This window comes from Maylandia zebra, linkage group LG3, assembly GCF_041146795.1.
Source record: "Maylandia zebra isolate NMK-2024a linkage group LG3, Mzebra_GT3a, whole genome shotgun sequence".
Lineage (NCBI taxonomy): Eukaryota > Metazoa > Chordata > Actinopteri > Cichliformes > Cichlidae > Maylandia > Maylandia zebra.
Window position 1 is genome coordinate 8,797,624 of NC_135169.1, and position 22,648 is coordinate 8,820,271.

Genomic DNA, 22,648 nt, shown 5'->3' on the forward strand with positions numbered 1-22,648 from the left:
GGAAATGGCTGGCAGTGAATGAGTTAAGTTGATTATGTCGATTAAGCATCATGAGGTGGAGGGTGGAGGTGGTTCCCTATTTTGTTGCTGGGAGTTGGAACCCTATTAGTTAGGTTGCTTAATATTTCTGCTAAGTACTCTTGAAAATACCAGAATAGGGAGGATGGAGCAGGTTTAAGTTTATTAGATTGATCAGTGTTGCTGAACTATGAAACAGTTTTTGCAAACAGGTATAACAGGATAGCTTTAGTGTTTGTTTGTTTTTTGAGTATGAACTTATAGAAACGGCAGCAAGATATTTTAAAAAACTGTTTTATTGATTAAAAACACTATATCGGATTCATATCGGTATCGGCAGATATCCAAATTTATGATATCGGTATCGGACATAAAAAAGTGGTATCGTGCCATCTCTAATACTTACACATACTAATGTTACTGGAGAAATGAGAAACACATTATTACATTATGAACACGTGTGAATTCAGTCATCTCCATTTTCTGAACACTTTGTAGAATACATTTAATGAATAAACAACCCCTAATTTTTATAAAGTGCCATGTGTTTAAAGAACCAAGATTCATACGAGCTTTTATTTGCAACGTTTAAAAAAACGAGCATTACATTCAAACCAGGGCAGATTCAAAAACCAGAAAGCTGGGAAGAGTTGTTATTTCTCCCTCTGTCGTGGTCTCTCATTTGTTAATGTAGACGTATTAATGACATCATTGTTTATTGTTGGGAAACGCCCCCTGTCAGTGTTTCCTGTCCAACAGGGAGGAGACTGCAGGCGCCTCCTTCAGCAGAGTAACGGATCTGTGTGGGAGCTGTCGGTGGCAGCAGGTAGTAACTCATACTGTGCATCTGTTTCACTCTCAGCTGTTAATCTCAGACAGCGTTTCCATATGAAACACATCTGTTTGTGTTTCATGTACAACTTGTGTGTCTCCCAGGAGCTGCTGTGCATGTTCGTTTATAGTGAACTAAACTGATCACAGTCAGAGTTTAAACACGTGGAGTCACACAGACATGATATAAACTCATATAGTCACATGATCACAGGAACTCACCTGCCCGTGCAGGTATGAATGTATGAACCTGGTTTTATTCTTGGCTCTGATCCTCATCCTAGTTCCAGCTGATCGATCACAGATCAGAGAACCGATCAGTCTGTTTGTAGGATATTGATCAGCTGGCACAGCTGGGACAGACTCCAGCATCAAACCCACCGACCCATGTGAGTGTCTGACTGTCCTCTGTGTCCTCAGGGGCACAGGAACCTCTGACTGCTGAAGAAACAGTCTGAGGAGGAGGAGCTGGTGATGAAGAGCAGCCTGTGTATATACAGTATCTGTTGTTTATTCAGCCCTGAGGAAGATGAAGATGCAGCCTTGCTTTGGCCTTCCTCTGCTAACAGCTAACAGCTAACTAACCTCAGCCAGATGTTCTGCAGCTGTTTGTCTAACATTAGAAGTTTATAAAGATGATGATCGTGTTTCTGCTGTTTCTGCTGATGGAGTGAAAATGCTTCATTTGAGTTAAAGTTCAAAGCTGCTGACTATCAGGAAGCGTCAGAGAAGATCAGACAAACATCATGAAACACCCCTCTGACCTCAGAGCTCCAATCAGAGCAGGAAGGACCCGTGATGAACTAACTTAGATAAACGTGGACTAACTCTGAATGCAGAGCTGGTTTGGAGCTGTGGAGACTTACTGAGGAGTAAAGTGGACATGAAGGAGTCACAGAGGGAGCAGGAGGTGAACAGTGATGTTTGTTAGACAGGATCAGACTGAAGAGGGAACATAAGAAGAGTTTCATGCTGGATTTGAACAGGACAGGAAGATAAGCTCCGCCCAGCAGCTGAGTCCTCTCTGCTCACACTGGTGTTGGACTGCAACATCAGGGAGTCTGCTTCCACATCTGGTTTCCACAGCTGGAGGAAGCTGTCCCACGAGCACGCCTACGCCCCTCTGTCATTACTGAAGTAGTGATGGTGTTTAATCAGTGTGAGACTGTTTCACTGGTCCAAGCAGAGATTTACATAAATGAGCTTTTATGAGTTCTTATATTATCTGATCAGGCCGTTTGCTCCTGTTAAAGAGAAATGTGCATCGAACGTTGTGGGTATTCATGAGTCTAACAGTTTAAACCTGTGTGTGACGTTGTGTCCTTGAACGGCCCTGACAGACGGCTGTAGTCCATAATATTAATGTTTCCTGCTGACTGAAATAAGCAGCTGAGCTCTGTGAGGGCAGAGCTGCTGCTAACAGGTGAGTCTGTTACCTGGACTGGACTGAGTGAGCTGCTGTGTCACAGCTTTATCAGTGACACACTCAGCATGTGTGTGTGTGATATGTCACAGTGCTTGAAACACACATGAAAATATATTAAAGGTTGAATCTTTGTTCTTTTGGTTTGTGGAACAAAAATCAGCAACGAAGAAACGCGAGCGTAAAACTTGGTGTAGAAGTGCAACAAAGGTAAGCCGGCTCATTTGATGCTGTGATGCTTGAAAAGGATTTGCGCACCTACATCATTATTTACGGTTTAAATTGTGCTGCCTTCAGGTGCACCTGGTAAATTCAGGAATCTCTACTCCAAACCACAGCAGGTTGTTTTAGAGGCTTTTCTGGGTTAATGTTGGTTTGTTGGCAGAAACATGTCTGTGATCGCTGTGTTGTTCTTTTTGATGCAGGATTTCATGTAACTCGGTGCTAAAATCATAACAATGAAGTTGAACAGTTCTAGTGCTCATGTGTTAGCTAGCATGCGTCAGCTAGCATGCGGCAGCTAGCATGCGTCAGCTAGCATGCGTCAGCTAGCATGCAGCCTGTTTCAGTTGCTCCTGCTTTTACTCTTTACTCTAATTTTTTCTTACTTCTTTCTTTGTCCTTTACTGAGTGTGTTCATCTGTTTAAAAGCTTTCTTTTCAAACATGTGGATGGAGAGAGTTTTTGTTCTGCTGTTGCTTTCACTGAGGAATGGGAGCGCAGCACAGCAGCTACACACCAGAGATCAGCTGAGCCGCCTGATGCTGCTGTTGCAGATTAACTGGTGTCTCAGATTAACTGGAGACGGTCAAACAGATGTGTGACAGACTTTAAGGAGCTGCTGCCAACAAACCAGCAAATAAACACTGAATATTTCATGTGTGACATTTGTGAGGTGGCCTTAAACACAGTCCGTCAGTCTTTTTGCTCTTGAACAGTGAAATATTAAAAACTGTCTGGAGTTTATTTGGTGATGTTCTCGTGCACGAGGCGAAAACAGCAAACAAACGTCACAGTAAATCTTTCCAGCTGATGTTAGGCATCCTCCACCTGCTGAATCCACTTCAGCCTCTTCCTGCTCATGTTCCTGTTTAGAGGCACAGTCGGCCTGTAAATGGAGAAAACTGAACACAGGAATATTTGGATTTGCTTCTTTTTCTCTGCTCATGTTCAACTTGTCTGATTCAAGCTGGGAATATTTATTAGAAACAAAGTGAATAATATTATTTTATTATCACGTTGATGCAGCACATGGTTCAGTTAGCTTTGTATAAACACGTGTTAGAAATGTTCTTCAATCACCTCTTTTTACTCTCATTTCACAGCCACTACTTTTTACTTTTACTTGAGTAAAGAAGTTGAATTAGTACTTGGAGTATTTTTAACAGTAGTATTTTTACTTAAGTACAGAATGAAGTTCTCAGTCTGCTGTGCATCTTTAGTCACTGAGTAAATGGTAAATGGCCTGTATATTCACACTTCACACTCTCTTAAGTAAAAGAATAAACTATTTAAGTTGGGTTTCACTTAGCTTTGGAATATAAAACAAAACTGCTTGTACATAGATGTGGTGGATGAAACAGCAAACAAATATCCAGTTGCCCATCAGCACACGTTGATGCTGATAGAACAGACCTGAAAGCTATACAGCGGGGTTTAGCAAAGGTGGAAGTTGAAGAAAGTGTGACTCCAGTACCTTAGAGTTTTCAGTTTACAACTAAATATTTCTAGGCCAGTGGAACACAGCTCCACTCCTGCAGTTAGATAGAGACTGGTCTCAATCAACATACAGCTTTCAGTCTGCAATTTAAAATGAGGTCATTAAAAAATACTTTAGTAGATATTGGTTATAATTATCCATCACAACATTTAGAATTTAAATTTTAACCATTTTTAGGGTATAACTGGCTGTTTTTGACTACTTTTGATTTTACCTCCACGTCTCACCTTTAAAACTGTTTATCTCGCCTTGTTTGGTCTCATTATTCTCAGCACAACCTCACATGTTTGAATTTACTGTTATTTTTTCCATTTTAACATACTGATCTAAATTCAGACAAAAACATAAAATCAGAGGAGAGAAAAGTTCTTTTTGTCACTGTAAAAACGAATCAGTTTTATAGCTTGAAATGCAAACATAAATTGTAAATGAAATTTTAAAAACCTATGCACAAGTTGTGCAAAGAACAACGTTACATGCAGATATTTACCTGAAATTGCAGCAAATGTGTTTTTTTTAATAACCATTTCAAACTATTTACAGAACAATACAGGTGTTCTGCATTAAATAAGAAGGCACACAAATGATTTGTACCATTAAAAATTGATTCCTGTCCACTATAAGACAGAGGAGAGCAGGACACCTCCTGCAGGTCTGACAGCAGGAGCTGTATCACTCCTCCTGTTTCCCAGCTGGAGACAGCGTTCACTGTAATCTGCATTTGTGACGTTCATTAGTGCCCTCATTGACACACAACATACAACAACGAATACACTACACACTAATTACACAAGACAACACAACACACTAACACTCCACACTAAACATCACAAATCTCTCTGTCTCTCTCTTGCTCACTCTGTCTCGCTGCCCTCACTCCCGAAACGTTCCCCTCGCCCTACACAAACAAATGCGTGTGTTGCCATTTTTTAAAAAATTGGTCGAGATGTCTTGATGCATCTCAATCATCCAGGAAAGTAAATCTCCAAAAGTTGATTCTGTTCATCTGGACGTAGCGTTTTGTGGGAGAAACGTTTCGTCATCATCAGGTGACGTCTTCAGTCTCAGCTGACTGCAGGTTTCAATCTTATAAACAGTACATTTGCATAATGACTGAAACCACTGAAGGAACAATGGGCTGGGAGGTCAGTTCATCATTAATATGCATTTCTCATGACCACTGACCAAAACCCTCTGATCAAAGCCCACCTGTAGGTGTGAACAGACTGCAGAGTCCTTGCCTGACGAGGTGGCTCTTAGCCAGAGGTGGTTCGATTTCCCCGATGTATAGATCCTGGCAATCCTCCTGCACTTAGCAGCGTACACTATGTTACTCTGTTTGTGTCGGGGGACCTGATCCTTAGGGTGGACCAGTTTTTGGCGCAGCGTGTTTTGGGGTGTAAAAGCCACAGAGATGCGGTGTTTAGCAAAAATGCATCTGAACTGCTCCGATACTCCTGACACGTACGGGATCACTCCAGGTTTTTGCTTAGGCAGAGGTTGTCCTTCTCTCCTGGATCGGCTGGAGCTTTCTTTAGGAGCCTTTACAGCTTTGACATTTGAATCTGATGTGTCGGTCCACCGAGTTAATGTGAAATGTGGAGCATCCTGAGATTTGATTTTCACCCAGGTGTCATCCACATACCTGAACCAATGACTTGGTGGTGTTCATGAATGAGCACAATGAACACGACAGCTTGTTTTTAACCAGAGCTGAGCTTATCTTTCCTGAAGACGTTCATTTCCACATAAACCGACGAATTAGAAAGACTCCTCAGTCCCAGCACTGTCTGATCAAACCGATCCTCTGTTGAGGAGACAACGCTGTTCCTCCATTGTGGTCTCATCTGGAGGTCAAAGGTCAAAGCAGCTCTGCTGAAGGTCAAAGGTTAACTGAACCCTGAGTCTCCTGATGAGATCATGTTCTGTAGATGATGAGATGTTCACAGTGAGGAACATGTCTGTCTGCCTGCCTCTCTAACATGCTCTTTCTATGTCAGCCAATTAAAAAGGAGCTCATTTTATTAACGTGGTTCATTTTCTCAGTTTTAACAGTCGACGTTTTCTCTCTTCTAGTGTGAGTTAAATATGTTCAGTTTATTTACATATTTCAGCGTCCAGCACAGTTGGGTGGAGTCAGTCCTGCTGCTCTCTGGCTCAGGTCCTGCAGCCGTCGTTGTCTCTGGACAAACCTGGATCTGAGTGATGCATCTGACCTGTGAACTCTGACCCTCGTACGAAGAAGCAGCAAGCACAAACGCAGTTAACCTCAATTAAATCTGAAGTTATTGCTCAGGATATTCCACTGAGAGCTCCACAGCAGCTGGATCCACAGCAGCTGGGTCCACAGCAGCTGGGTCCACAGCAGCTGGATCCACAGCAGCTGGATCCACAGGTTTAATCTGGTAGTTTTCCTGACCCGGCCCACCCAGGAGCTGTGACTCCTCCCAGTCTCAGCAGTCAGGTGGATGCTGTGTAAACAGCACTGCACACTGACATGAACAGAGGAAGTGTTTGTATCTGTATCTGCTGAATACACTCAGTGATGGAGCCTCAGAGGTCACACAGGTCAGATCTACGGTCAACCTTTAGGGATCTCCTTACCTGGATCACTGAGCGTGCATCAGGACATTTTTCATGGAAACATGTATGATTTTGTGTTTATTTAGCAGTGACCATGCTATTGGGTAAGAGAATATCCTGTAGTATCAGTGGGAGGGTTTACAGGGCTGTGTTCTTCGTCCAGACCTCAGTAACAAATTTAAAGACGATGAAGTTAGTTTTTCACCTCGTATGCTGAGGTAAACTTACTGACTTACACATCAGAGCTCCACGGCGTCACAATCGGCAACAACACATCATGTGGAGAGAAGAGGAGGAGCCAAATGTAGACAACTGAGGCGAGAGTGAGGTTGAACGGAAGGAGAGTAATTTATTAAGGCTGGAAATGTTGACATACATAAAATGTGAAACCAGGACTGGACTGACTGACTAAACTGGGGAAAATAAAGCAAAAAACAAGGAAAACTGGAACATGAGACCAGGATGAACTAGACCATGACGTGAGAGACACAGGAAACAGGCAACCTGACAGAGGAAAACAGACACAACATAAGCACACAAGGGTCATTAGGGAGAGTGGACCTGACGACACACAGGAAGCAAAGCTATACACACTGAACACAGGACGTGGCACTGTCAAAGTAAAACAGGAAACACTAATTCACACAATATGACACAGGAGACGGGAGGGAAGAACTAGACGAACTTGGAAGACAACGGGAGGAGACGCACATGATGCACTGGGAGAATGTACAGGAGGCACAATACAGACAGAGGACACATGACTTAAGAGACATGCACAGAGGACAGACTTACACAGGAAACGGGGATGAAGCGATAAACTCAAACCTAACTAAGACATACTGACAGCAAACACTAGAACTTTACTCCAACACAGCAAAAGAGGAACCAAGATACAGAAATACTGCAGATGCTGTCAGTCTGCAGCTCAGAAGGCATGCTCAGTGGTGACATCAGCAGTGACATCATCACCATCTTCAGCCAGTCCCTGACCTCCTCCATCACACTGGCTCATCTCCATGGAGACGGCCGGTTTGTTCGGTGTCTTCCTGCTCAGCACATGGACAGCAGCAGACCAGTGGAGATGCAGTACGGACAGAAGACCACTAGATGGCAGACGAGTCTGAGCACAGACTCACAGGGAGGAGGAGCTGAAAGAGGAGGACACAGAGAGGGGAGTCAGGAGGAGGACACAGAGGAGGTCAGGGTAGCCTGTTTTGTCTGATTTTAAGTCGTCTGTGCTCTGAGGATGTTGAGTGATGCTCAGTCATGTTGGAGGATCTGAGCTGAACCGTCTTCACCAAACTTTCAGAAGTCTCCTTTTTTCTTCCACCCTCAGGAGGTGGAAGTGTCCTCCTGCAGACAAGAAGTTTCCTTCCAGCCTCCTTAGACGTGTTAGCTAACCCTGAGTCTGATTTAGTTTTATAACTTCCTGTCGTCTGCAGTCCTCTGTGCTTGTTTCTCATGTTTGTAGCTGGTCTCAGAACCTCATACTGCAGTTTCAGACCCTGCTGCTAGAAACACATGACTCATCATCATGGACAAATTTGCAGCCTGTGACTCTTGAAGATCCCACAAACTGCTGCAAAAAGTCCAGGCTCAAGAAAAAGAAGAGCGGCTGTGACTCCAGAAGCTGATGGAGCCTTTTAATGTGTTCAGAATCAGAACCAACATCCCAGTCAGACCCTGAACAAAGGAGCAGACCAGCTTTGTGCCATAACACACATCGTTTTCTCTAAAAAGGTCTCTCAGAAGTTCAGAATGACGTGGTGTCAAAAAGTCACAAAGTTTAAAAGTTGTTCAAACAGCAGTGAAACATTAAAAACAGCAGCTCTTACTGTTAGCATGAAAACCTGAACAGAGAAGCTGAAGCTTTATTTATCAGCTGTCAACATTAAGTCAGATAAAGGAGAGAAGAAGAAGAAGAGGCTGACCGAGGATTGTTAGACATGATGATGGAGCAGCCACCACAGAGCACCTACATCACCTCAGAGTACCTGTTACCTTCAACTCACCTGTAGAAACAGTCAGTGCAGACAGCAGCAGCACACACACACCTGCAACAGGACAGAGGTCACTAAAGGTCACCAAAGGTCAGAGGTCATGATGAGGACAGACAGGTGTAGGAACATCAGCTCACCTGCAGCAGTCAGCAGAAACAGGCCTGAAACTGAAGAACGCACTGATCAGAGATCAAATGGTCACATGACCAAAGAGAAGCATTCAGCCTGCAGTGATTGGCTGTTCCCACACATCAATAACCCACAGCGCCCTCCAGTGGTGGAAACACAGATAATACATGTGGAGGAACATGAAGGAGACTCACAGCAGAGGCAGACGCTCCGTCTCAGACAGCCGTCACCTCCACAGCTCCACAGCTCTGCTCCCCGACCTCCTGCATCACACAGAGCACCATCAGCACAGGAGGAGTAATGGTGCACATCGAACTCATGTGATGGTTCGTGCTGACAGCGTGATGGTGTTTGTCAGACAGTAGGAAGTGCTGTGAACTTGTTGTTCCTGCAGACACATGAGTGGAAGGAAACCTGGGACCAGCTGAATGTGTGATGTGTAAACACAACTCCTCTGTTTTCAGACGCACAAACATTGTTGTTCCAACTCGTCCTGCAGCAGGTTTTAAAAGAGTTGACGGGAGCGCGGCTGCTCTCGTCAGCTTTAAGCGATAAAGGAACAGGACTTTTACTTCTGTGCAGGTTTATCACCTTTTAGTTTACTGCAGAGGAACAGGACTCCACCCAGAACCAGAACCAGGAGAACCATGGAGACCACACCTGCTACAACTGGGACCAGGAGAGAGGGAGGAGGAGGAGGACAGGTGGATGCTGGGAGAGGAGGATAAGTAAGAGGAGGAGCAAAGTTTGAGGAGGTTCTTGGAGAAGGACAGTGAGGAGGGGGAGGACAGTGAGGAGGGGGAGGATGGATGATTTTGGGAGGATCTGGAGGAGAGATGATGAAGATGGTTCAGTCAGTTTATTATCAGGTCACATTGTTACATCATTTTTTAAACAGGAAGTGATGTCAGTGTTCTGACCTCTGACCCTCAGAGAGCTCTGAGGAGACTTTCTACCCTGTTCAGTAGAACAGTAGAGACCTTCATCAGCCTGCATGATGTTAGTGATGATGTGCTCTCGTTCAAGACCATGGCGACTTCCTTTGGTGAAGAAATAAGCTGCGACTGTGGCACCAGTCCTCTGTCTGCAGCGCAGAATGACATCACTTCCTGTCCTCACAGGAAGTGCAGGGATCTCCAGGATGACATCTTTATCTGACCATCAGAGACAAACAGAGTTAATGAGAGCAGAGTCACACAGAGACAGAGACACAGCTGGAACATCTCACCTGTAGTGTTTGATTGGACACTGAGGGAGACGTTGTCACTCTGCTGTCCAGAGGAGTCCTCACACCAGAAGGTTTCACTGGGAGCAGAAAGATCCACAACACAGTAGGAACCAAGAAGCCTCCCAAAGCCCAAAACAGCTGCTCCACAGTCCTCAGTGGGTCCTCCTCTGGTCCTCTTCACTGTCCATCCATCAGCTGTCTGTCCATCATCAACACAACTCAGAGACACTGAAGAAGATCCTCTGAAGACCTGCTGAAGGTTTGGACTGACAGACAGAGACACTGGAGGACACACACACACACACACACACACACACACACACACACACACACACACACACACACACACACACACACAGTAAGTGTATTTGTGTTCTTGTTGGAGTCTCACTGTTTCACTTCCATCAACTCACCTTCAGAAACAGTCGGTGCAGACAGCAGCAGCACACACACACCTGCAACAGGAGGACAGAGGTCAGTAAAGGTCAGAGGTCACAAGCAGGCAGAGTTTCTCAGCTTTGACTCTGAGCATCGTCACCATGTTTGGCTCCACACACTAAAGCACTTTTCTCCACACTCAACATAATCACAGCTAAATGTGGTTCCCAGCTCATCAGTGAGCTCCTCCACATGTGTGTGAGGCTCAGAGTCAGCCAGGGTTAAAATCCTGGCAGCACAAGCTAGAGCTCAGTTTACTCACAGAGCAGAGACGTGCAAAAGCACAGGAGAGTGGAAACTGTGGTTGAGATGTATTACCAGTATAACTGAGACACAGTCAGTGTGTGAAACAGAAAAGAGGAAGTTCAAGTTCTTTCTCTTTTTATTTATCCCCCTTTGAACATGCATCACATTGTGTTATGTTGAAATGGAGCATCATGCATAAGAACAGTCTTACATGTGTGTTTACTGCTATGTTGCATCTACATCTGCATCTGTGTATTTATGTTGATCCTCTGGACTTCAAGACATCGTCTCTGACACGACCTCTTTAAACTATAGTTTAATACACCTGGTTTACATGATCATTACACACACACACACACACACACACACACACACAGTTACCAAGACTACATGGAGTACCCTCAGAAGATCTACTAGATGATGTGAATGCAGGACCACACCTACTGCAACCAGCTCATCTACACCACGGCAGGAGAGATCAGTGAGATGCTACTAGCAGCAGTGGCCTCCATGGAGAAGGAGACTGGAGGCCAAGGTCAAAGTATCACGGAGGGAGGTTGAAGTGCTCTTGAGCAGCAGTTCTCCAGGGTTTATGATCAGCATTCAAGTTTTTTCTTTGGAAATATTTGGTTGTTTTCTCACTGGTTTCCAGTCGAGTGGAAGTCAGCAGGAAGTCACATGTAGTTAGTAGGATTAGCATCATATTGAGAACAGGGTGCTCTCTGTGGCCTGTGCTGAGCTCTTTAAGGTGGATGGAAGAGTCAGCACTGAAAATCCACCCACGCACAGACCTGTACCTACCCCCATCACTCCCAAGACACATGGTTTTAAAGGTGAGTGAAATGAGGCAGCAGTAATACAGAGATGCTATTTCCTGAGGAGTGTGCACTTTTTCACGTATTTACCTGAATGTTCCTATTTTCCCTTAAAGGAAATCACCTCCAGGAAGGCCTGTAGTCTTGTCTGTGAAACGGTGACATTGGTTCTAAAGACCAATCACATACATAACAGTGGCATAGTCAGGCTACCACACTGAATTTGGTCAAAGGACGCCATCCTCTACCTCCTGCACCGAGCTCTGACTCACCTGGAGAAGCCTGGAAGCACTGTGAGGATCATGTTCTTTGATTTCTCCAGTGCTTTCAACACCATCCAGCCACGACTTCTGAGAGACAAGCTGGAGCTATCGGGAGTGGACCACCACATGTCCCAGTGGATACTGGTCTACCTCACAGGACGCCCACAGTATGTGAGGACACAGGGCTGTCTCTGACACGCTGGTCTGCAGTACGGGGGCCCCACAGGGAACTGTGCTGGCACCGTTCCTCTTCACCCTCTACACTGCAGACTTCTCCATCAACTCCCCACGCTGCCACCTACAGAAGTTCTCTGACGACTCTGCCATTGTCGCCTCATCACAGGTGAGGACGACTCAGAGTACAGACAGTGGACTCTGTGGACTGGTGTCAGCAGAACCACCTGCTGATCAACGCCGGGAAAACCAAGGAGTTGGGGGTGGACTTCCGGAGACGCAGACCCACCACACTGACACCGGTGAACATCCAGGGAGTGGACATTGAGATAGTGGACTCCTATAGGCACCTGGGTGTTCACCTGAATAATAAACTGGACTGGAGCCACAACACTGATGCTCTTTACAGGAAGGGTCAGAGCAGACTCTACCTGCTGAGGCGGCTGAGGTCATTTGGAGTCCAGGGAGCGCTTTTAAAGACCTTCTATGACTCTGTGGTGGCATCTGTCATTTTTTACAGTGTTGTATGTTGGAGCAGCAGTTTATCGACAGCTGAGAGGAAGAGGTTGGGTAAACTCATCAGGAAGGCCAGCTCTGTGCTGGGATGCACCCTGGACCCAGTGCAGGTGGTGGGAGACAGAAGGACTCTGGCCAAAATAACATCTCTGACGGACAGAGTCTCCCAGCCCATGCATGTAGATGTTGCTGCAGAGCTGCTGCAGTGACAGACTGCTGCATCCTCGATGCATGAAGGAGCGTTTCCGCAGGTCCTTCCTCCCTGCAGCTGTCAGACTGTACAATCAGAACTGCTCCCAACAAACATAGATGTTTACATCTGCGCTGTAACTGCAATAAGTTAATCAACCGATTCACACTATAACCAAGGTTTGTCTCTTATCTGTATTTAATTTAATTTTATTTAATAATGGTATGGTACTCAGTTTTTGGTAACCATTGTCCTTCATGTAAATATGTAAAAATTGTGTATGTTTCTGTCCTGTGTCTTGTGTACTGTTTGTTTGTATATGTGTCTTTCTTGCCGCTGTTAAACCCTAATTTCCCCTGTGGGACAATTAAAGGATTATTCTATTCTATTCCTTTTTAATGAAACTATTTTATGGTTTAATCACCAAGTGTTGTGTTTTATACACCGTTTCATGTACACAGTGTCCTAGACCACTGAAATCAGTATTTTAAAATGCTTTTCCTGCTTGTTTAACCATAATTATTAGCGTGTAGTCACTCTGGTGTACTGGCGAATTATTAATGTGTATAAAAGTCCAAAGTTTTTATTTAAATTCATGACCTGATGGCATGGTTTTTGTAAACTGTTATTAAACGATGGTAAACATTAAGTAGACCAGTGGCGGCTCCTGAAAAAAATCTCAGGGGGGGCAATTTTTATGATATCGACTAAAATGACCCATTTAATGAGTACATCAAACAACACAATTTTAATTTAAATTTAAAATGAACAAGTCGGTTTGTCCAGATTGTGTCCACGTCAAATCACACTTGTCACTTTTGAACAGTATGCACGGGAAACAAAAAAGTGCATTAGCTGTTCCACAGCCTGTCAGCCACGACTTGCGCTGGAACCAACTCCGACAAAAAGTCCTGTTGTATGCTTTTGACTTCTCCTTCGTTGCCTGGGTTAGTTGAATTTCGGGCTTGTCAGGTCCCAACTCTTTAACTTGCAGTTTTTCTGCCATTGTCCTTCTGGCAAAAGGGTAGGTTAGAAGCGATCTAACCGAATTTGGGGGAGGCTGTGCCTCAACCGTTAACAATACCGCTGCCATCGTCTCTCTCTGACCTTATAGCTCACTTAGGCTACTGACTGAGGTAAAATTCTAGAACAGCAAATCTTCGCGCGTTTTCTGCAGGGGCGCAATTTTAAGCGCCCCCAAACCATTTAATTCAGCGACGCTGATAGGTCAAATATTTATTATTTTCCCCTGGCAACCATTTAATGATAGGCTATTTCGCTGCATATCAAGGGCGCTTTGACGAGCGCCCCAGAAGAAGAAAAACACCGTTTGTTGGTTGAACTTTAATGAGTCAGCTGGTGAAAATGTTAAAATACGCCTGGCTGTATATGGGCACACACATAGTAAAACTATCATTGATGAATTTTTTAAAAATATATATTTTTACTCCTCCACATTTGGGGGGGCGGAGCCCGAGCGCCCCCTATGGGCCAGCCGCCACTGAAGTAGACTGAACTCAATTTTCATCAGCTTGTTATTAGATCTCAGGTTACGTAAGTTACCAGTACTTTTTATTCAAAGAGCTGATCAGTTTATTTGAGTTGTCTTAAATTAGAAAAACTCAGTAAGCTGGAAGTTTTGACTATATGGTTTGAAAATGCCACGTCACCACCGTCCTCCTCCTCTCACAGATCAGTCCGCGTGTTCATGGTGTCGCCATTTTTTTCTGGAATATGTTGAGCAAAGCTGGAGAAGCTTCAGCTCAAGAGATCATTGTTGGCATTGCTGTGGATCTTTACCTGATACACTGACTCAGTGAGTAAATCTTTACTCTTATTCAAACTGTTTTTGTGCCTTCTCTCAGTTTAGCACCAGGTTTATGAACTTGTTAGCTAGCTAGTGTTAGCCTAGCGTTGCTGCTGCCTCTGGGCTCATGTTACTTAAAAATTAACCCACAGCTTTAAAAACATATAAAATCTCTCAGTCAAGTTTTCTGTTGATTGTTTGAAATAGAAACGTGAGCAGATACCAGATAAGAGCCCAGCTGTTAGGGGCGGGGCTTGTTTTCAACCCACTTTTACAACATATGAACTGCATCTTCTTAACCTCTGTATTTATTTTAATTCTTTGTGGCAGCTTTTCACATCACATCAAACTCTTACAAGTCTAGAAGAGCAGCTGTTGGACAGAAAGACATCAGCTGAGTGGGAAGTATTTTGGTTAGTTTACTTCCCACAATATGTTAGTAGCTGTCACATTTATGTTAATCAGGCTGAACTTTAATCATACTTTACATCAAACTGCTTTACTTGCTGCTTCCTTTATGCTTTAGTTTCCTGTCTTCTATTATTAGACCTGAGATGTGACTGCTCTGTGCTGTTGCTGATGACTCCAGTTAATCCTACAAGACATGCTGTGTATGTAAATACAAACAACAACAGTTTGGTCTGCATTCATTCAAAGATCATATCCCACAGACTTAGTTTAGAGGGTCCACACTGTCTGCACTGTATATAGTGAAGTCTGCAACTTTTTGAACAGTGAAATTTGTTTTGTGGCCAAATTATTCTCCAGATCACCAGAATAAGTTATTGGCCATGTTTGCAGAGCCCTTTTAAATATATGCTTTCATGACATTATTGTGTGTCAGCTGGTGGTCAGAACTATCAGTGAATGTCACCTCTCTGGTGGGGAGGGAGCCTGAGATTGAGTCTAAACTGAGGTCTGTTCCATAGCAAATGCTGGAAAACATGTTTTAAGAAAGCAAATAAGTTGTTGTTCTAAAGAATCTGATTGTTTGCTTGCAGGACACCAGCAGAGATGAGTCCTCCACCACAGATGGTTGGTCAGTGACCTGCAGGTCGAAGGTCATTGCATCTCCAGCCCACATCCACTGCCACTGTACTGAAGGGAAGTTAAGACTTTCTTCTGCACTTACATTTGGATCACCTGGATCCATGACAGTCATTCAGGCAGTGATGCCTGGACTGGAAACAAGCCTCCTTAAAACATTACAACATACCAGCTCCTGTGTTTGAATGTGAAACAAATGTGTTGTTTGATCTGCAGACTGAACAGTAAATACATTTTATTTTGATTATAGAAGTAATGTAACTACAAATAAAGTTGTGGAAAGCCTAAACTAATAATAATAAACTAATAATAAGAATAATTAAATCTGAGACGTTTCATTGTAAGATTATAACAATGACACAGACTTAGTTTAGAGGGTCCACACTGTCTGCACTGTATATAGTGAAGTCTGCAACTTTTTGAACAGTGACATTTGTTTTGTGGCCAAATTATTCTGCAGATCACCAGAATAAAGTTGTGGAAAGCCTAAACTAATAATAATAAACTAATAATAAGAATAATCAAATCTGAGACGTTGTTTCATTGTAACATTATAACAGTGATGACAGCATAACTGTTGTTGTTCAGCAGAACAGTGTCCAGGATGTTGGCTGATATATTGTTTTACATTTCAAAATAAAAGTTGTGCTGATTTAAACACCATTACAAGAAGTGTTATTAATTATTCTCTTTGGATCACATTTGCATACAGTGTTATATTAATATAAGTTACTACAAGTTGTTTTTTGATGTAGCAGAACTTCATGTTTGTCAGTGGGTGAACAATCAGTGTTACACAGTCAGAATCATCAAGTTATTCTTAGAACTCTACACTTAATGAATAAGTTGTCCTAATATAGTCGTCTTAAGCTTTACTCTGTTTTTTTGAGGCAACAAGTTTTATTAGTGTTTTTTAGTTCTGGGAGCTGATGAGATTTCACAGTGTGGATTTAGTGTCTGTGTCTCTGTCCTGCATCACAGTTCCCCACATTCCCGGCTGTGTGTAGCAGAGGCTCCCTTCAGTTTAATGCTGATGAATAAATGAGCAGCAGCTCTGAGTTTGACTCACCGAGGAGCAGAGAGACACACGGAGTCTTCATGGTGTCTGGATGACGACTGAACATCAGTCTGAGCAGAGAGACGCCTTCAGCTTCATCACTTCCCCTTTAACAAGTTTAACACATGAAGTGTTTCACTGGCTGAGCTCCATGTGGCCACACTGTGTGGTTGGTGAGGGCGGGGCTTACTTTACTGCGCCGCAGCCTGTAGTTATCATGTACCAAGCTAAAGTTCATCACTGTCCCAGCACACACACCAGTCAGGAAAAGGACAAAGCCCACCATCAGACCCATTAACACCTTTTCTGAGGAAGCTCTGCTGCAGGGCTGTTTTGCGCACAGAGTGTATCTGAACAGGATGACCTAGAGACTCACACAACCGCAGTGCTGGGTTACATCAAACACTGCATGGACACTGTCACCACGGAAAAGCGTGTGCGACAAACCGTAAACCCTGGATGACAAGTAAGCTTCAGGCATGTTAAAGGCACACAACTCTACACGGTGGGCCATTTATATGGATACAGTGTAATAACATGGGAATGGTTGGTGATATTAAAGTCCTGTTTGTGGCACATTAGTATATGTGAGGGGCAAACTCCTCAAGATGGGTGGTGACCATGGTGGCCATTTAGAAGTCGGCCATCTTGGATACAACTTTTGTTTTTTCAATAGGAAGAGGGCCATGTGACACATCAAACTTATTGGTAATGTCACAAGAAAACAATGGTGTGCTTGGTTTCAACGTAACTTTATTCTTTCATGAGTTATTTATAAGTTTCTGACCACTTATAAAATGTGTTCAATGTGCAGCCCATTGTGTTGGATTGCCAATGCAACCCTCTTCTCCCACTCTTCACACACTGATAGCAACACCGCAGGAGAAATGCCAGCACAGGCATCCAGTATCCGTAGTTTCAGGTGCTGCACATCTCGTATCTTCACACCATAGGCAATTGCCTTCAGATGACCCCAAAGATAAAAGTCTAAGGGGGTCAGATCGGGAGACCTTGGGGGCCATTCAACTGGCCCACGACGACCAATCCACTTTCCAGGAAACTGTTCATCTAGGAATGCTGGACCTGGCACCCATAATGTGGTGGTGCACCATCTTGCTGGAAAAACTCAGGGAACCTGCCAGCTTCAGTGCATAAAGAGGGAAACACATCATCATCTAGCAATTTCAAATATCCAGTGGCCTTGAGGTTTCCATTGATGAAGAATGGACCCACTATCGTTGTTCCCATATACCACACCAAACCATCACTTTTGTTGTTCCAACAGTCTTGGAGGGATCCATCCAATGTGGGTTAGTGTCAGACCAATAGCGGTGGTTTCTCTTTGTTCACAGCCATTGACATGTCGAAGAGGTTAACATGTGAAGAGCAGCTCGAAATTATGTTGATATCTGGTGAACGCAGTAACCGGGTCATTGCAGCAGATTTCAATGCAAGGCACCCTACGAGACCACCCATCTCCCATGCTACAGTCAGCAAACTGCTTGCTAAGTTTGGTGAAACTGGTTCAGTGTTGGATTTGCCAAAATGTGGACGCAAGAAAACTGTCACTAATGAAGAAACATCAGTGGCTGTCCTAGCTTCATTCAGCAAGAGCCCACAGCGTAGCACTCGCCACATGTCACTGGGGAGTGGCATTAGTCGAACATCCCTTCGGCGGATATTAGCTACTCACAAATGGCACCCATACAAACTCCAGCTACTGCAGCATCTCAGCGAGGATGACCCAGATCGGTGCACAGAATTTGCAGAATGGGCAAAACAAAAATTGGAACAGGACCCTCAGTTCACGCAGAAGATTTTGTTCAGTGATGAGGCAAACTTTGATGTGAATGGTGAAGTTAACAAACAAAACCACCGCTATTGGTCTGACACTAACCCACATTGGATGGATCCCTCCAAGACTGTTGGAACAACAAAAGTGATGGTTTGGTGTGGTATATGGGAACAACGATAGTGGGTCCATTCTTCATCAATGGAAACCTCAAGGCCACTGGATATTTGAAATTGCTAGATGATGATGTGTTTCCCTCTTTATGCACTGAAGCTGGCAGGTTCCCTGAGTTTTTCCAGCAAGATGGTGCACCACCACATTATGGGTGCAGGTCCGAGCATTCCTAGATGAACAGTTTCCTGGAAAGTGGATTGGTCATCGTGGGCCAGTTGAACGGCCCCCAAGGTCTCCCGATCTGACCCCCTTAGACTTTTATCTTTGGGGTCATCTGAAGGCAATTGCCTATGGTGTGAAGATACGAGATGTGCAGCACCTGAAACTACGGATACTGGATGCCTGTGCTGGCATTTCTCCTGCGGTGTTGCTATCAGTGTGTGAAGAGTGGGAGAAGAGGGTTGCATTGACAATCCAACACAATGGGCTGCACATTGAACACATTTTATAAGTGGTCAGAAACTTATAAATAACTCATGAAAGAATAAAGTTACGTTGAAACCAAGCACACCATTGTTTTCTTGTGACATTACCAATAAGTTTGATGTGTCACATGGCCCTCTTCCTATTGAAAAAACAAAAGTTGTATCCAAGATGGCCGACTTCTAAATGGCCACCATGGTCACCACCCATCTTGAGGAGTTTGCCCCCTCACATATACTAATGTGCCACAAACAGGACTTTAACATCACCAACCATTCCCATGTTATTACGGTGTATCCATAGAAACGGCCCACCCTGTACATACAAATCTGGGGACCAGGACATGTACAGCAGAGCAAGAGCAGCAAAACTGGACTATTCAAACAAGTTATCAGATCTCCTCTCTGAATACGACTCCAGAAGGGTATGGGAGGGCCTGAAACACATCACCAACTACAAAGGTAATGGGACAAATACAGATAACATGGACATCTCATTAGCAGAGGAACTCCCGCTTCAAGAGAACTGCAGACATCCCCACCATGCACACTGCCCACAGCCTCCTGTCAGCACAGCCCCCACACATTTAGCCTCCAAGAACACCAGGTTCACTGTGTGTTCAGAGCAGTGGCGTGTCTAGAAAATTTTTGTTGGGGGGGCCAGGTAGGGGCACAGATTTGGAGAAGGGTGGCAGATGTAATTGGCAGATAATGTTAAAAACAATTCTACCAACCGTTAACCATAATTCAATAATCCTATAAACCTAATAACCGAATGCACTTTTAACTCTTATTAGAATGAGATTTTAACCACTACGGTGCAAAGTTTTTAGATACTGCGTTGATAAAGTACAAGAGATACAATCAGTGCTTTGTCAGTGTTTACTCAGCATTCAAGGACAGCAATATTTGCATAGTATTTTTACTGACATGTAGTGCACATATGTTTTGGGCAAAAACATTTTTGAATATTAAAATACGAACATTTGTAACAAACAATTGACAAATTAGCCAATGCCAATGTAAAACTTTATCTGCCTGTTAAAAAAAGAAGATAATCTTCTCACAAACTGGTGTTTGATTTTGAAACAGGAAAAAAGTGGAGAAACAACTGAAAAGACTAATATTTGAATAAAACCTGAAAGCAAGTAAATACTTTCTATGCTGCCTTATGGTAAACTTTGGTAATATTGATAAAGAACAACACTGGCTGATGATGAAATACAGTCAGCTGGCATGGTGACACTGCCAGTATTAACCTGCAGGGCTGGACTGGGACAGAAAATCGGGCATTTTCACTACAGACCGGCCCCCCAGGTATTAAAGCCATAAAGACTTTGACTGAAAACAAACGCTGTGGTGACAGTGATGTACAGTCTTGTTGGTATATGTATGATTTCTATACATTTTACGTCAGATAAAAACTTTGGTTGTAAGATTTAGATAATTATTTAATAAAAGCTAGATATTTTAAATGAGAATAAGAAAGAAAAGTATTTCTTTGTGCCCACCTTTCCCTGTTAATGCCCTACCTGCCCCCTGGCAACACTTTGCTAGATCCGCCCCTGCACAGTTACCAGCTGTCAGCTACATAAAAAAGGATCCTGGTGTTATTTGTCTCTCAGAAACAGTTCATAACTTCCCTTCAACTCATTCATGTCACCTAAAAGGTAAACCTGTTTCTCCATCACCTGTTCAGCTCTGATGATTCAGTAAGGACATCTCCTGGTTTCATCTTCATGTTTCCCTCTCACCACATATCCAAACCAACATCATGACCAGCAGCTTTACAGCTGTGGCTCCAGCAAACATCAGCTGATACTAGAAATTAATATTAAATACCTTCTAACAACAGCTGATCAAGCTTAAACGTGCTGCTGTTGTTTAGCGCGACATCCGCTGGTTTCCTCTTTCTGGCGCAAAGTGAGCGATAAACAAACAAGAGAGAAAAGCCGATCAGCTGATCATTGATCAGTTTCATGATTGAAGTAGCAACAGGAGAGGGAGGGGGAGAGAATGAGAGAAGAAGAGGCAGCTGTGCAGCATAAAGACAGAATAAATCCAGCTTTGTCTTTTTCCATTCTAGCTAAAGTTCGGGACAAACTGCGTCTCTTCTCAGCTCAATACGAAACGCGTAATATTTTCTCTGAATGAGGGACCATTCCATTTTTTTAAGGAGCCGTTGGCAACTCTACTAACCTTATGAATAAAATAAAGTTCACTATCAGTAACATCATAGCACCACCCAGCTGTATAAAAACTCCGTCAAACTGGCTAGAACGCAGTACGAGTTATTGCAACTGACAGTAAAAAGTCAGCACAACTAAAATAAACTCCACCTAAACTTGGTTTATATCTGACCCAGATAGACTGCAGGTCATAACTTCTTACCTGAAGTTCAGTTCACCTGACACTCGGACTGGCGGCTGCCTCGGGGCTCTCCTCCTGCCTCCCCTTCCCTCATCCACCTGTTGCCTCTGTGGAAGCCCCGTCATAGCCACCACCAAACAACGGAGTTATTTCTACACATCGACCTGCATCTGGCCAACCCACCACCTCTCATTGTTCATGCCATTACAAAAAAAATAAAAAATAAGTCACTGGGGATATGTCCGGTATGCCCGATGGCCAGTCCAGCTATGTTAACCTGCAACCAAATCTGCAGCTCCATACAGCAATGTTACGACTTAGATTACATCTTATAACTCATAACTCTTATGTTAGCTGCCCTCAGTAGCATACTGTCAGAAATATTCCACGGCTGCAATAATTCTTTAAGTGTTATTTTTTTCCTTGGTATTCTAATTTTACCGAAGTTTACTAAACTCAACAAACTTGATATTACTTACCAGGACATTTATTCTGTCCTCATTTTCTTTCACCGAAAAATTGTTTCCTGCAGTGACGTCTTTCTGCTTGGCTCTCCTACCTTTGCTAACGTGATGCACATAGCGCAGAAGCGATGCTGCATTCACTTACACTCGGATATCTGAGCTTCACCGTGAAAACATAATCGGACATTTGATATTTGATTGAATTTTATTGTTTTGCCTTTGGGGTGGCACCTGGGGTGGCCAGTCTGGTTGGGGGGGTGGCCTGTGCCCCCCCAGGCCACCCCGCTGGACACGCCATTGACTAAAGGCAGCTTGGAAATAGGCCTATAGTTCGCTAAAACTGTGATCAAGGCCAGGTTTCTTAAGCAGTGGCTGCATGTTTAAAATTAGCAAGAACCACACCAGAAGACAGACTGCTGTTAATAATGTCAAGGACATACTGTCATATGCTAGAAAAACATTCTTTAAAGAATTGTGGAGGGACAGGATCCCGAGGGGAGCCTATGGGCTTAATATGGCGAACCACATCCTCTAACGTGGAGAGGGTCACAAGATCAAACTAAGTAAAAACAGCAGTGCAAGGGACAGAGGCAGAGGGGTCAGAGTCAGGAGCTGTGATGAGAGCCCTGGTGGTGACAACCTTTTCAATAACAAAGTTCAGAAAATGATTGCAAATCTCAGGAGAAACTTCCAAACAGACATTCAAAGGAGTATTAAGAACAGTGTCAATGGTCCTAAATAACACACGTGGGTTATGACCGTTGGAAGAAATAATATTTGCAAAATATTCCCTTTTATCCTCTTTAACGGTGTTCTGGTAGCGATGCCAGCAGTCTTTGAGAATTTGACATGCAGTTTATCCTTTTTCCATCTCCGTTCTGCTCGATGACATTCCCTCTTAACAGCATGACTGCTCTCATTCACACAAGGCTCAGGTT

The 22,648-nt window shown here is 43.7% G+C and overlaps 1 protein-coding gene across 2 annotated transcripts; it reads right to left on the bottom strand.

The window, feature by feature from the left end:
* Positions 1-6,899: 6,899 nt before the first annotated feature.
* LOC112432089 (uncharacterized) lies at positions 6,900-21,403 on the bottom strand. Of its 2 annotated transcripts, none has more exons than XM_076882326.1 (10): positions 21,268-21,403; positions 16,501-16,595; positions 10,349-10,390; positions 9,936-10,217; positions 9,628-9,861; positions 9,299-9,532; positions 8,902-8,970; positions 8,716-8,745; positions 8,591-8,632; positions 6,900-7,726 (listed from the first exon to the last, which is right to left on the bottom strand). In XM_076882326.1, the coding sequence occupies exons 1-10, from the start codon at positions 21,369-21,371 to the stop codon at positions 7,629-7,631; spliced, it is 1,230 nt and encodes a 409-aa protein (XP_076738441.1). In that variant the 5' UTR covers positions 21,372-21,403; the 3' UTR covers positions 6,900-7,628. The 2 variants fall into 2 exon arrangements, 1 of the variants encoding a protein (XP_076738441.1); XR_003022810.2 differs by having other exon boundaries at positions 7,665-7,726; positions 8,902-9,095.
* Positions 21,404-22,648: the final 1,245 nt, after the last annotated feature.

Excerpts from the sequence above, each read along its gene's own strand:
- LOC112432089 (XM_076882326.1), bottom strand. The coding sequence starts at position 21,371 with ATGACGGGGCTTCCACAGAGGCAACAGGTGGATGAGGGAAGGGGAGGC. Across the intron at positions 9,862-9,935 it reads TGTCCAATCAAACACTACAG|ATAAAGATGTCATCCTGGAG; the intron begins GTGAGATGTTCC and ends TCTGATGGTCAG. Across the intron at positions 7,727-8,590 it reads TGCACTGACTGTTTCTACAG|CTCCTCCTCCCTGTGAGTCT; the intron begins GTGAGTTGAAGG and ends CTCCTCTTTCAG.